This window comes from Glycine max, chromosome 9 (genome assembly GCF_000004515.6).
Source record: "Glycine max cultivar Williams 82 chromosome 9, Glycine_max_v4.0, whole genome shotgun sequence".
Classification (NCBI taxonomy): domain Eukaryota; kingdom Viridiplantae; phylum Streptophyta; class Magnoliopsida; order Fabales; family Fabaceae; genus Glycine; species Glycine max.
The window spans coordinates 46,735,189-46,750,907 of NC_038245.2; the positions used below are offsets into that span (position 1 = coordinate 46,735,189).

Below are 15,719 nucleotides of genomic sequence, written 5' to 3' on the forward strand. Positions count from 1 at the left end.
AATAAAAAGAAAGAGTTTTAGAATCCTGCTTGTATTATTTTATTTTATTGAGGTTCTGGTAAACAAATCAACTTGCGTTTTTAGTCAAGTGGGATTTTAGAAATTAAGAATTATGTAAGCGTGCTCGTTTGTTAACTTAACTGCATGTCTGCATGTATTATATAACATTTTATTTTATTCACGTTTTCTTTTGGAGTCACTACGTTAGATAAATTTATTTTTATCTTGATATTTTTTTCTTATTTTTTTTTCCTTTTTACTTTATTCTTAACAAAATGAAAGAAAATTATCATTATACTTGTCCTGCTTTGAAATCTGCGGCTCGCGCTTTGACTTGTGGACTTGTGGTGCCTTCGCGACTCGTTGAGATTTTATTCAATTGTTGATTTTTAAAAGCACCTTTTTCCCATTTTGACTGCGTTTATGCGTAGAATAGAAAGTTTATTCTTTTACTCAACATATATTTGCGTTGAACAAAGACAAATAAAGGTTGTTTTTCCATTTTGGTTGTGAGCTTTTATTATTTGATTTCACGCATCCTCTAGCTTTGACAAGTATATAACCTGTAAATTAACTTAGTTTGGAATTATTTTAATTTAATTAATGATCTCATTTAAGTGTATGTTTGGCTGTGAATTTTCATGTACAAGTTGAAGCTTCAAGTACTAATTTTCAGGTATTTTTCAAAATGAACGTGATGTTTCAAGACTCTTGATGTGTTTTCGTATGCAATTGTTTTAAAATTTTAGAGAAAGAGATTTTGTAATTTTGTAGGGCCTGGTTATGGAACATCTTGTGCTAAATTCATGCTCTTTTCTTTTCTCTTAATTATATCTTCTTTTTTTCTTTCAAAAAAATATCAAAGAAACAGATTTATCACTAATAATAATATTGTATACGAAAAATACATATACTTTTATACAAAAGAAGAAGAAAAATCAGCTTCAGCCGGAATGAGATGCAGGGGTGCCTAATAGATTAATTAGTTTTTTTATACTGTGGGTTTGAGTTAATGATCATATAGTTTTTTTAAATTTGAATGAAATCGTTAGGGTTTAAAACGACTACAAATTAGAATTTTGCCGACAGTTTTAAGATAAACCCAGAGTCTTCTTTTATTAGTTTAGAACTCAATTAAAAATAATTTAAAAACCTGTTTAAAAATCTGCAAAAGAAGTTCAGTACCTAGTAATTTAACCTACTTTTTATAAGTATTTTTTAGAAGCCCTACTTTATATAAGTAAACAACCTTTTTGAATATTAACATAATTTTCTTAAACGACAAGGGTAGAAAGGTGAAGCAATTTTTTTTCTAAGAAGGATCACTGTTTATATTACCAGTAATGACGACTAATAATTAAAGTAATTAAAAACAGATCGACAGAAGGATGGTCAAAAGAAATAAAAGTGGGATCTTGCTGTGGGGTTCTTCTGAAAGTGTATTGATCTGATCCTATCTTCTCGTTGCAATTGAATATTCTTAACATGCTTGAACCAAACTGCTACTCTATTTGAGTACTATTTTTAATGAGTTTCTTGCACCCCTGAACTGAAGGCCGAAACATGCATTCTTTTGCTGATACTTAATAGACTACAAATATTTTTTTTAGAGATAATCCATGGCAACTTCGCTATAACAATTTTACATCAGATAATTTACTGGTTTGATAGTCCAAAACAGCATTATAATTGCTCAAATCCTTGAATCCACCTACCACAATGTTAATCATTAATCTCGTGAAAAAGTTTAAGCATCTTTTTTGTCTTTATAATTTTATTTTATTTTATTTTAATCCTTGTAAAATATGTTTATTTTATTTTTTGTCTTTATAGTGTAGATAGTATTCTAAATAGCATTTTTTTATTATTCAAAATATTTTTTTATTGTAAAATGTCATCTAAAATATTTTAAGGATGAAAAATAAAATAAATGTATTTTGCAAAGATTAAAAAAAATTACAGGACAAAAAGGAAAAAAATAATAAATTGCAGGAAAAAATATTTAACCCTCGTAAAAAATGTGGCGAATTTATCAAAAGTCAAGCAACTTTTTATTAGCTTGTTTTTAATAAGGAGAGGAAGTAAAATATAAACCACAGTTTGTTAGTTTCTTCCTCGGAAAAAATCACGCTATGCAAAGAAAATAAAATTGTTGATAAATCATCAATTTCAGATTAACCTTTGAAAAAAATGCAATTTAAAATCTTCTTCTCCACCATTTAAGTAGAATTAACTTCATTGCTTTGTTTTAAGAGAAGTGATGAAATGAAAGGTGTACTGATAACTATGTGTGTCGTGTGCAACTGTGCATGGACTTAGCTTCTGGTTTCTATTGTTGATTTCATCCCTTCCTTTTATCCAAACCACAGAAACCTCTGCCTCATCTAAACCACCCATTCATAATCTCAAAGCAAAAATAAAAACCACCCCATGAAAATAAAATAAAACAAAACTCGACTCACTACAGATTCATGAACCCTTGGTAATGGTTGAACCAACTAATGAGGTGGCATATCCTTCTTCTTACGAATTCTGCTTATAAAAATAATTAAAATATCAAAATAAAGAAGGATTTTTGTCGTAATATATTACAATTTTTTTAATATAATTTTTATAATAATAAAAACTAGTTTCCGTAGTGGATTTTAGAAATGATTTCCCTGCAAAATAAAAAAAAAGGAAATGAATGTAAAGGTGAAAGACGACAATAAAGATATTTTAGAAATATAACAAAAAAAAAGTGGGAGCTTCAACAATGTAAATGTTGTTCTTGATAGTCCTTATTGGGGCTTTTCTTTTAATTTTTCGGTGAGATACTTGAGTTTTCTTCTTGCAGTCATTCTTCTTCTACATTCAATATATTTTTTTATAATTTTAATATTGTCCTTACATATCTATATAAATTGACAAAAATATTATATATGTAAAAAAATATATTATTAAATCAAAATTAATTATTACAAAATTTATTAGGTAAATATATATTAAAAAATTTAATACTATATATAACAACATTAATTATTTTTTAACATAATTAACCTATTAATTTAATTAGTTAGAATATCATACTAATAATACTAAAATCACATTTAAAACTAACATGTTTTATTAATTTTAAATATGATATGGATCCACGTCCGTGTGAGCTATACGTAGGTTATTTAATATGAGGGGATTGCTTTCTGCACTGTTATTTTGCTCCCTTCACCCCTAAACTTTTGAAACCCCCAACGTACCCTTCTGTCGATTTCATCTTGCTACTACTGCACTCACAGGTCACAAGCATAACTCCAACGACCACGACCCAAACACCAAAATGCACTCGCGCAACAAATGATACCCTCCGCACCTCGAAACCCTCACCACACCGGTGACGCACAACACGTCGCGTGACCACGCCCAAAGACCCAACAGTGTTCTACAATAGCTATTTTGAAAGCATATTCATGAATAATTATTTGGAATAACTAGAATACTTTTCGTGATTGACTATATGTTTTTGGAATAACTTTATTTATAAAAAAATGTTATTGTGTTTGATTTAGTTTTCAAAAAATAAAACAATAAGATTTCTAATTATTTGAGAAACTACTCTAATATTTTCTTTTAAAAAATAAATTATAACTATCTTTTAAAATTTATATATTAGAATAATTTGTTCATATTCAAATAAATCTGTACAATATGACTAACATGCGTGTAGTTTTATTACACTATTAGATTATTTACTTTTTAAAAAAAAATATTTGTTTTTCTTTCCCCTTCCTAAGCGATACAATAAGTTGTATTTGTAACACTATACGCTTAATGATATTTTGATATATTTGCAGCAGTAGAAACTTTATTGGTTCATCTTAATCTTAAATCATACACCTAATCACACCAAATTCTATATATAAAAATTTATTATTAAAATACCACATCGATACATTTATAGATATTATAAAGGATGAATATAATGTGGTTAAGCGTATAATTTAAGGTCAAGATTGATTAATAAATATTTCACTGCTTCAAATACTGCTGATCTACTCATTTACAATGACACATTATCTGATATATTATTTTGAATATATTATTTATTGTAGAGACTACATATTTAAAATAAGACAATTCTAAACAATAAATTTTTCTTTTAATATTTAATTCAATTGCATATTTAAAACTCAAACTCAAAATTAATAGTTAAGTTAAAATAATCTTGTGCATTTGATTTATGTGCTTGGTGATTTAAAATACACTACTTATTAATAATTAAAATTTATTAGAAATTATAAAATTTTGCAAATTTTACTCTTATTCAATGAGTCACATTCATACTTTTGTATTTTTTAATAAAATTTAATCAATAAAAAAAAATATGATAGAATTAGTGTATTAAAAAATTTATTACTAACATCCCTCTAAAACAAATATAGGCAAGTGACGATGTCCCCTAAAAGCTTCCTAGCTATAAAAGATTAAAAAAAAAAAAACAGCAAAAAGCTTTGAACATATTACATATGTCCCGTTACGTTAAAATTATTTTGCATTTCTTTAAAATTAAACAATTTAGGGAATTGTTAAATGAAAGAATTTCTTTTAAAATGAATTTGTTTCTAAAGTGAATGAATAAGGATATTAGATTTTGGTAAATTGGGACAATAATTGATTTTAAATCAAATTAATGATACATGCTAGGTGAATAAAATTAACAAGACGGTGAGTTTCAATAAGATAATAGTTGAAATTTTTTTTTATGTACATTAAAAAAACATTTACCATTTCTTTTTACAAAAGACGTAACAAGACATTTAATGTTACAATAATTTAATATGCACGAGGAAAAAAACACAAATTTCAATATGAGAATATATTGAATTCCAAAGTTGAAAAACAAAGAAGGAATACTAAGTTTGGAAACTAACATTAATTGTTGTTGGAGTTTCACAAAAGTCCATGCCATTTCCCCCTGCTCTTTTTATATCTTTTTCCTTTTTTCTTTCTGGAGTAAAAATAATGATTTTGAAGTAGTCGTAGATGACTTCGTCTGAGTCGAACCCCTTTTATGAAAAAAGAAGCAATACTTATAAAATAAATTATACAATCAAAAGAGAAAAAAAAGATAGAGATGATTTAAATGTCATTAAGCAACAGAAACAAAAGAGATAAACACAAGCATTATGTAATAAAAATTGCTGTACACTTTTTTTTTTTGACAGAATATAAATGGTTGTATATATATCATATCTCTTATGAAACATGATGCATTTCCACCGATTAATGAACTTGTGATTGACAACATCTTCATGGGTTGTTTACGCTGAAAGCCTGAAATTGATATAACAAATTAAGTTGCATGATTAATAATTCAATGATGGATTAAAAATAATCACAAATGCATAGAGAAATATATATTTTTCTTACTCGTGCATGTGTGTTTAAATTTTGTTGAATTTATGAAGATTACTCATGAAAGGTATTGTGAATTTTGTATAAAACATATGTTTTGCTCCTCAAGAAAATAACATTTGTGAAATTTGATGTTCAAACTCCTTTAACAACCTATTATCATCACTTGCAAAATTGTGTAAACCATCCATGTCAAGATAAGAGAATTATCCCTAATTTATAAGAAAGATTGCTAAACTTAAAAAAGTGGGAATACACATGCAAAACAAGTAAAAAAAAGGCTCACCATTTTAAGAAGGAGTAACCACAACGTGTATGTCAGTATTGTTAGGAGGTAATTGTAAACGAAGGGGATAAAGTTTTGCATTCAATGGGTTGCGACAACACACAAGAATATCATCATGCCCTGTTTCTTCTTTTAACTTTTCCTTCAAATCTTCCACGCTACTTCCTTTGAATGTAAAGAACTTTTCTTCATTTGCACTAGGAACATCTCCATTTTCATCACCTATATTATAAAATATAACCCTTCCATCTTTTTTGGGTGACTCATTCTCCTTTAAATCCTCATTCTGCATAAAACAAAACAATTTGAGATAGATACGACAATTAATCCATGCCCCTTAACTCTCAATTACCATATGCATATATAATAATTATAAGTATACCATTTGTGTTGATAATACATAATAATTTAATTATATAGTTTCAAGCTAAAACCACATTTCACAATTAATTTATGCACTTGCATGCAATTCTTTTAGTATCCTGTTAATTAAATATTTCCATTCTTATTTAATTAAAGCAATCATATTTTTATTATTAAATTAATTATGAAATTATTTGTAAGTTTTTACTAAAATACTTCTTGTTAATTCTTGATATAGAGTATATGAAAATACTTTCAATACAATAACACAGCAAATTGTATCCTCAAGAAATTCTTGAGTATATAAACAAATATATATAACACAATCACAACCTCCTATTTGTAAGGTACAAACCTACAAGTAGCTTGTGTAACACAAAAAAGGAATCTCTCCATGATTGTACTAACGAATTTGTCTCCATATTCGCATATCATTGTTATATTTTATTTGTAAATTTCATCATTGAAATTATATATGGATGAAATGATCAAATTAACTTTTATCTAACCTCAATTGGTACTTTAGAAGACTTGAGATCTATATTAAAGGAGACATCATCTGAATATGTAGGAGAATCCAATTCGGTAGAATCCATTGAAGGATTGGGTGTGGCAATAGGTGTAGTGTTTTCTATTGGGTTGGGAGGGTTTGGTCGAAGCTCTACAAGGTCCACCTCCCATAGAACCCAATTTGATGTTGATGTTCTATGTGGGATGTCATGGGTGATAGAGTTCCTCCAAGGTGGTAAGCCTCCATTGGCACGCAAATATTGGCCATGGCATGTCTTAAGCCTTATTTGTGTACCTTCTCTTATGGGTTCCCACCCCAAAGATGAATTTAATCTTGTGGGAAGGGTTTGCAACACTTTCTTCCCCGTGGCACCAAATAAAAATGGCATATTGGAGGCTGTTAAGTATTTTTCATGGCAACTTTTTAATCTTATTAAGTTGGCATCCTCTACAATCTCCACGGTCCATTTAGCATTTTTGTAGGTTCCATTACGATCTTGGAAAACACTTTCTTTGTCATCATCTGCCAACAAGTATTTGTCACGGTGGCTCCTTAAGCGTACCACTTTGGCCTTTTGGAAGAATTCCATTCCTCTTTGAAACAAATTGAGGATCCCAGAAATGATTTGCGGAAAAGGACGTGAATTAGATACAAAGAGTTAATTAGAATATGAAGTTTGATTTGTGTGTGCGATGTAGCAATTAGGTACAAACAAGTTCAGGCATGAAGCAAATTTAAGATATATGATGGAGAGCAAAATGAGGGAATTGAAATGTTTGTTTTGCACTTTTGCATGTTAAATATGAATGATAGAAGCTTACGCGTAAAATTAGAGTACAAAATAAATGAATGGTTATGAAATAATATTTTTCATTACATGGATATCCCACTAACTCAGCATACCATGCATGAAGCTTTAAAAGTTATCGATTAATATTGAAAGGTTTAAGATTCGAAAATTAAATCTATATTTTTGGGTTATATATATTTTTAATTAATGTCCTATATTTTCTAAAATATTCATTTAACAGTTAAGTATTCATTATTAGTTTTCTCAATGAATAACAACTTTTATATATATATATATATATATATATATATATATATATATATAATATGATATTATATTTATATTATTTGTTTGGAAAAATATATTGTAAAACATACTTTAATAATATAGTACTATATACTCAATATCTCGTATAATATGATAAAATATTCTACCTCCCAATAGCACCTACTATTATTATATTTTATTAAACATTTCAAATAACAATTTGTTCCATTTGTGTAATTAATTAAAGAGGGAAATCTAACAATTAGAAAATCAGTTTCACAAAAACTAATTTCTTTCCTAACTATTATTTTTTGCTTTAATAACATTGAGAAGTTATAATTTCCCAAACTAGTTTTGTGAATGAGCTTTCTAATATTTAGCGAAAGTTTGATATTAAAAGTATTTTTTACGTATTGATTTCTCAACGTTATAAAATAAAAAATATTGCAAATGTGGTATAATTGAAAATATAAAAACATACATTTTTCTTTAAAACAAAAGTCTCTATTGTCTTATGTTGTATTATACTATGATGAAACAGGCAAACACCCAAGCCCTTTTCCAAAGCTAATGATTTATGTGAGATGATTTTCAAAAGAAGTTAACTTACAAAATAATAAATGAGTTTAATGTTTATACATTAATAATATAAAATAATTTTATATTATCATTCAATCATAAATTACTTTAAAATAATTATTTTAAAAATTAATAAATTTATTATAATACGAGTACATAACACTTTTTCTCATAATAAATACTAAATAACAAAACTACCTTATTACAAAGGAAAATTATGATATCCACTTCACATCAAACAATTTGGATTTGCATACATAAATCATTAGCGGCATCTAGCCGTAACCCTCCTTTCAAGTTTGATCAACCAACCAATTAATTGATCACCAACCAAATGGGAGTTGAAAGTTGAAACCACACCAAAATAGCAAAACTGCAAAAGATTCGTGGAGTGTGTACTTCATTGTTGTATTGTATTGTGATATTGTTTCTCAGTAAATGGGAAAAGTAAACCATCATAAAAATGGGTGAATGAATTTGTATCATCTTTATTGTTTGGATAATAGTGATGGGTTATTTTTGTAGTGTGTGGAAATTTGTAAGAGAATGAGATATATTATGTAGAAGAGATCTATGGATATTTTATTTATTTTTATTATAAGTTTTTATGGATAAAATTTTACACCATTTTTACTATGAGTTTTTATAAAAAAAAAACTTATAAACACTTTATTTATCATAAGTTATTAAGAAAAATTACAAACATTTTTTTTTCTATAAATTGACGACTTTACTTCATATGTTAAATTATTACTTTTGATTTTTTACTGTAAAATAAATTAAAATTTGTTTATTGTAAAAAGGATCAGAGATCAGAGGAGGTATTAAAAAACTTAATTATATTAAAAAAAATATTGAGAAAATATACTTATTATATGAAGTTAAAAAATTTCCACTACTACGTGAAAAGGATAGCATGTATGAGTAATTATTCAGTTGATAAATACAGGTGGTTTTTTCCCCTTTAGTAGACATGTGCAAGTAAATATCCCTACCCCATCATCACTCTCTTTTCTTCTCCTCCTCCTCCCTCACCAAATTAACCAAAGCAATGAAGAAACTAAAACACTACTATTCACACCACCACCACAACTCCTCCGAACAACAACAAAGAAAGTGTATTTTCCCATTAATAACCATTATCTCTCTTTTCTCTCTCTTCTTCCTCCTCCTCTTTGCTCTCACGCTAACCCCTCTCTCCGCCACACGCGTCTTCCCATTCTCTATCTCCACCGCCACTCCTCCTCCCCCCTCCCCCTTCGTCGAGTCCAAGCTTTTTCCTCTCCCGACCCCACCCCCCTCCCCTCTCCCGCCGCGCCTCGCCTACCTCATCTCCGGCTCCTCCGGCGACGCCGCCGCCCTCCTCCGCACCCTCTCCGCCCTCTACCACCCCCGCAACCGCTACGTCCTCCACCTCGACCGCGACTCCTCCCCGGAAGACCGCCGCCTCCTCACACGCCACGTGGACCGCCACCTCACCTTCCAGAAGTTCCGCAACGTCAGGGTCGTCACCAAGGCCAACCTCGTCACCTACCGTGGCCCCACCATGGTCGCCAACACTCTCCACGCCGCCGCTATTGCTCTGACGGAGAGTGATGACTGGGATTGGTTCATTAATCTCAGCGCCTCCGATTACCCCCTCGTTACCCAAGACGGTTCGTCACTACTCATTACTATCTTTCTATTATATCCACTTTAGACTTTTTCTATTTTTGGTAAGCTAGTTTTTTTTTTCTAATTAACGGAACGGTTTAATTTTGATTGGGTAGATCTGCTGCACGCGTTCTCGCATTTGCCACGCGATCTTAACTTCATTGATCATACCAGTGACATTGGCTGGAAAGAGTAAGTCAACTGAATTAACTAATCTCCTTTTTTTTTCTTAAAAAAAATACTTAACTATTCTGAATGTACCATTTTGGTCTTTCAAGTTTTTGTTGCCTCAATGAGGTCCTTTGAGTTTTCTACCATTTTCAAGAGTAGTCTTTTTTTTTTCTGATTCCGAATCCGTGAGTTAGATACTAATCTCGCTTAGGGTGTGTAAATAGTCTACCAATAGTTTAAGTTTTATAGCCTAAACAACTCCGATTACAATGAGATTCATCAGTTATGATTTTATCTCAATTAGATAAAATGTAGACAAAGAGATCTGATTGTAAATGAGATTGTAAATGAGAGAAAACTTGAGTGACACCATGGGTACAATTGAAACTTAGGAGACAAAATTAGATCAATCCCATATCTAGGGACTATAAATGTGATTAAGCCTGTTTTTAATTCTAATTTGTTTTTTTATTATTATTGGTGACATGATTTGAGTGGGTTTTAATATTTTGATGCTGTGTGTGTAGTCATCAACGGGCGAGGCCTATAATTATTGATCCGGGGTTGTATATGACTAAGAAGCAAGACGTGTTCTGGATTACGCAGAGGAGAAGTAGGCCAACGGCTTTCAAACTTTTCACAGGTACTCATCGATTTCTTATTTATTTTAGTTCTCTTTGGATTGTGTATGGATTGCTATTTAAATTTGATGAGTTATAGGTTCTAGCTCACACGGGAAGCATTGTGATCAATTGAGTTATTGAAGAAGCTTAGGAAAATATTTGTGTTTGTTTTAGTATGTGTAGGGAAGAAAGTTTCAGTTGCTGTTTCTGCAATTGGATGCACTTCCTTTGTCTGATAAGAGATCATAGGATAATGCATGAATTGGTAGGAAAATTTACTTTATCTGGTCTATTGGGGCAAAACTTTTAAACGATGATTGAAAAGTGAGATCTGGTTTGAGTAGAATATGTTTTGATCTGGTTTTGGATCTTGGCAAATATTGATGTTAATATGATTGTCTGATATTGAAGTTGTTCCCGTGCTGTTCTTCCAAAACTACGTCGTTTTAAGAGTTATGTTAATATTTTCATAATTAAATATTGACACAAAGTCTCAAAACGGCATTGTTTTGAAGGGATAGCTTCAAAAGGGACAGCAGATAAGGCAATTTCATTTTGCTGACATCAAAATTTTCATCATAATTAATACCAAAAATAAAAAAAAAAAATCTTAACTAAGAAAATTGATTTTGGTTATGTTTGGTAAAGCTAACTGGAAGTTAAAAAGTTAGTTGGTAATTGAAAGTTGAAAAATTAGCTTATTAAATTAAAAATGTTCAGTAAAATTAGTTGTTGAAATAGAATTTAAAAGGTGTAAAATGACAAAATAATAGTACCGTTATTTATTTTAAAAAGATAACAAAGAAAATGAATAAATATATTGAAGATAAAAGTGAGAAAATATAAAAAGTTAGAAGCTAGAAGTTAACATTTTAAAAAACGCTATTTCAAGTAGGGTTTCAAAAAATGTTAGAAGCTACTAAAAAAACTTGTTTACCGAACAATCAAAATGAATTTTTCAAATAGTAAAAAAGATTAAAAATTAGCTGAAATCCCTTGCTAAAAATAGTCTATATTTTTTAAGTAACAGAAATGGAAAACCATTTATGTGCCTTCACCTAACAGTTTAAAACTTTTGGGACAGTTGATCTTTTGGTATGATATTAGAGCCTCTATGACCACGTGATCTGGAGTTCAATGTTGGTAGGTGGACCAGTGTATTGTCCATCCTTCAACCCCAAAGGGATATTGCAGTAGGAGAGGGGTTTTGTAGAAATATAAAATCATTCAAGTGCCTTCACCTAACAACTTTTGGTTTTAGAACACTTAGAGGATACATAAGATTTTACATCTTAGTTAATTTGGCAATACAATGCTTTCCAGGCAGTGGAATGGGGTATTTTCTTGCCCATTTGAAATTATACCACCTAATCTGGCCATATCAACTATTTTGGTAGAGATCATATCAGTTATATGAAGGAAAGAGGGAAACTAAGTGCGGGATTATTATCCTGCAGAGTTACCTATCTTTTGCACAGCTTAACTTTCTGAACCCAGATCAATATTTTTCTGTTTCACTTCAATGAGGACAACCCACTCAAGGTCCTAGTTTGGATCAGCTCCCAGAGTACCAGGTGCATCCAACTAATCAATTTTGATTGTAAGGTTTAGCAAATGATCCAATGTTGACTATAAGCTTTTGCAACTGATCCAATTTTGGTACTTTAACATTCTTTTTTAGGTATATATTCGATTTTTTCATGAGAACATAATCAAAACATCAAAATATTAGGAGTGTGTGATAAGAAAGTCAACTCAGAGGGCTGAGACCTCTAGGAAGAAGTAGAGAGTTTGTCCATAAAGGACCGAAAAACTAATAATACCAAACACCTAAATACAGAAAAACCAATATAACTCTAACACTGCCAATTAGTATACAAATTCTTTTGGTTGGAAATAATTGCAATGTTTAACTTGACAGTTGACACAATCCTCAGTTGAAATTATATTGTCAGGTTATGTGCCTGAGGACATATTCACATATGATTGCCTAACCTTTTCCTCTCATGTTAGGTTCGGCTTGGATGGTACTATCAAGATCTTTCATTGATTACTGTATATGGGGGTGGGACAACCTACCTCGGACTGTTCTCATGTACTACACAAATTTCATATCTTCCCCTGAAGGGTACTTCCACACTGTCGTTTGTAATGCTCAAGAGTTCAAGAACACAACCGTTAACAGTGATCTTCACTTCATTTCTTGGGACAATCCTCCCAGGCAACACCCCCACTACCTTTCTCTTGATGACATGAAAAGGATGGTTGACAGCAATGCCCCCTTTGCGAGGAAGTTCCACGGAGATGATCCGGTATTGGACAAAATCGACACAGAGCTATTATCTCGAGGTCCTGGGATGGTTGTTCCTGGTGGCTGGTGCATAGGAAGCAGGGAGAATGGGAGTGATCCTTGTTCTGTAGTTGGTAATACTACTGTCCTCAGGCCTGGCCCTGGTTCAGAGAGGCTAGAAACCCTGATCAATTCGTTGTTGTCTGATGAAAATTTTCGACCAAAACAGTGTGTATGACAAGAAGCTACTGCCACTTGCTTTAGCTTTCATCTCTAAATTTAGTTAATACGGTCAGTGAGTTCATGTTCCTTTTCAGTTGAAAATGTAAATATTGAGAGTGAAAAGCACAAACATTATTTTTTATTAAATTGACATGAATTGAGGCAAATCCGGTGGCATGATATTGACAGCAGAGCTAAATCACATTCTGCAATTTTGTGACATGAATGAAACAACTGACTATGTAACCACTAAATAATGTTTGGTGCATGTTACCTTACTTTGGTGTGAGGTAGTGTAGATTTGTAGAAAGTGAGAGCTGAAATCGGACGTTAAAAGTAATGTGAGGTGTTATGTCTGTGTGCCCCATTTAATCGGTGCCATTTCTCATTTTCTCTCCTTTTTCTCTTGCTTCAAGCAATGAGCAACCAATATTATTGAAGGTTCTAGGTACTTGCAACTGAGAATGAGTAATAAGCTTATGTTGAGCTTTTACGGGTCACGTTTAATTGTGGAACAAGGTTGACGTTGATGGTATGTAGGGGTGTTCAAATACAAACTGATTCAAAATAAAAATTGAAAATCACTCAAAAAACATTAAAAATCACTCAAAAAAATTAAAAATCAAATCAAATCAATTTTTTTTTTATGATTTTTTTCCCTCAAATTGATTGGTTTTGTTCGGTTTGTGATTTATGTTTCTGAAATCGATCCAAACCGAATCAAAATGTATCATTTGTACTAACATTTATATTACTTTAGTATTATGTATTTTATGTGTATATTACTTAAGTTTTATAATATTTTGTAGTGTTATGTATATAAAATTCACACAATACATATCATTTTCTTTTTCAAATAACTTTTTTTAAGATATGTTTGATTTAAAAAAGATTAAATTTTGCATATTTTTGTTGTAGAAGGTTTAACATATTAATATGTTTGATAAATTGTTATCAACAATTTTTTAATGTAATTTTATTTAAAATATGAAAAAAAACATATAAATTTTAATGAAATAATATTTTAGTAAAAATTACAAAAATCGAATCAAACCAAATTGTAAAATATTAGTTTGATTTGATTTGAATTTTATTTTAAATGAATATAATACTAAACCAAACCGAACTGCATATGTTTTTTAAGTTTGATTTGAATAATTTTTTGATGAAAAATCGAATCAAACAAAATTGTGAACACCTCTAATAGTATAAAAAGAGAAATTGTATTGGTATAAAAAAAATTTATTGAAAGTTATGCGCCAGAGGAGACAGAAAAAGAGAAAAATAATGTGAAATTAAATGGTTATCATTTTCCATAATAAAATTTCTTCATTTTGGAAGAGATTTTTTTTTCCAACCCCCACCAAAATTCTTTCTCTTCTCTCGCTTGTTTTCCTTCCTAAACAATAGAACATGAGTAATTATAAATATATATTTGTTTTCTGTTCAATTTCATTTTTATCAAAATTTCTCCTTCTTTCTTTCTTTTTTATTTTTATATATATAACTTATTACATCTACTTACCCAAACTTTTTTTAATAGAAAAACATGGTGGCAGCCAATTTTAGCAACCGTTTCTAATTGAAAAATAATCCATAGACACCTAAAGAATAATTGAGACTTAAAGAGAGAAATATAAATATAATAAATAATATGATGTAGAAAAAAAAGATAAATAATAAATATTAATGAGATATTTTATATACAAGAGTATCTATCTATCAATCTATATCATTTACTCTTTTGTACTCAAGCTTCGGTTGCATAAAAAATATGAAGGAAAATGATATTTGAATATTTCATTATTTTTATCATTCATCAATATTTTTAATTCTTTTTTATCTCTTTCATCATATTATATATATCATTTATTATATTTATATTTTTTTCTTACTTTCTCTAGGTGTTGAATTTGGAATTATTATCTCGCAATGTAAATTGCTTTTTCAGCTAGTGCCAAATTATCGAGAATTGGCTTTTCAAGGAGACAAGCTAACTCAGTATAGCTCATGCATTAATAAGGGCTGCTAGTTCTTTTGCTGGTCCCCATCTTTTTTCTCATGCACCTAAGTGTATTGCTGATATTTTGGTACATGAAATAATATTTGGTTGACTTAAAAAAAATATTAATTAATTAGCATATGGGTGTCCATATATTTTTCAATAACGATAGGGTAGTTTTGTTCGACTTGTACGGTTTTGAAGATCAGCCCATGTTAATTTATTTCAAGTATTTCTCAAATTCTGATGTTTTTTTTTATCCAGCATACCATCGTTTTTATTATTTCATTTTTAGAAAAAAAATATTTCAGCAAAAAGTAATTGAAATAAATTGTTATAATTTTTAATACAATTTTTTTATGTTTCTGTTGTCTCAAGATTAAAATAGTGCACATCTTTTTAGTCCTTTTTTTATTTTTTTTAAATGGAGTAAAAAGTCTATATCCTATTTTTATATAGTACGCAGAATCATATTAGAGAAAGGCAAGGCCATCCCATAGCAAAATATAACTTGGTGTAAAAGACTTTAGTTGGATTTAATTTATACCTTTGATGAACATCCATAAGTATA

The 15,719-nt window shown here is 29.9% G+C and overlaps 2 protein-coding genes across 2 annotated transcripts; one reads left to right on the forward strand and one right to left on the reverse strand.

The window, feature by feature from the left end:
- Positions 1–5,681: 5,681 nt before the first annotated feature.
- Positions 5,682–7,246, reverse strand: LOC121172858 (uncharacterized). Its single transcript, XM_041005506.1, has 2 exons — positions 6,595–7,246; positions 5,682–5,957 (listed from the first exon to the last, which is right to left on the reverse strand). Exons 1-2 carry the CDS (start codon positions 7,138–7,140, stop codon positions 5,682–5,684), a joined length of 822 nt encoding a protein of 273 aa, XP_040861440.1. The 5' UTR covers positions 7,141–7,246.
- A 1,901-nt stretch (positions 7,247–9,147) lies between these two features.
- Positions 9,148–13,313, forward strand: LOC100794724 (beta-glucuronosyltransferase GlcAT14A). Its single transcript, XM_041005145.1, has 4 exons — positions 9,148–9,842; positions 9,957–10,032; positions 10,539–10,654; positions 12,648–13,313. Exons 1-4 carry the CDS (start codon positions 9,239–9,241, stop codon positions 13,160–13,162), a joined length of 1,311 nt encoding a protein of 436 aa, XP_040861079.1. The 5' UTR covers positions 9,148–9,238; the 3' UTR covers positions 13,163–13,313.
- The last annotated feature ends 2,406 nt before the right edge of the window (positions 13,314–15,719 follow it).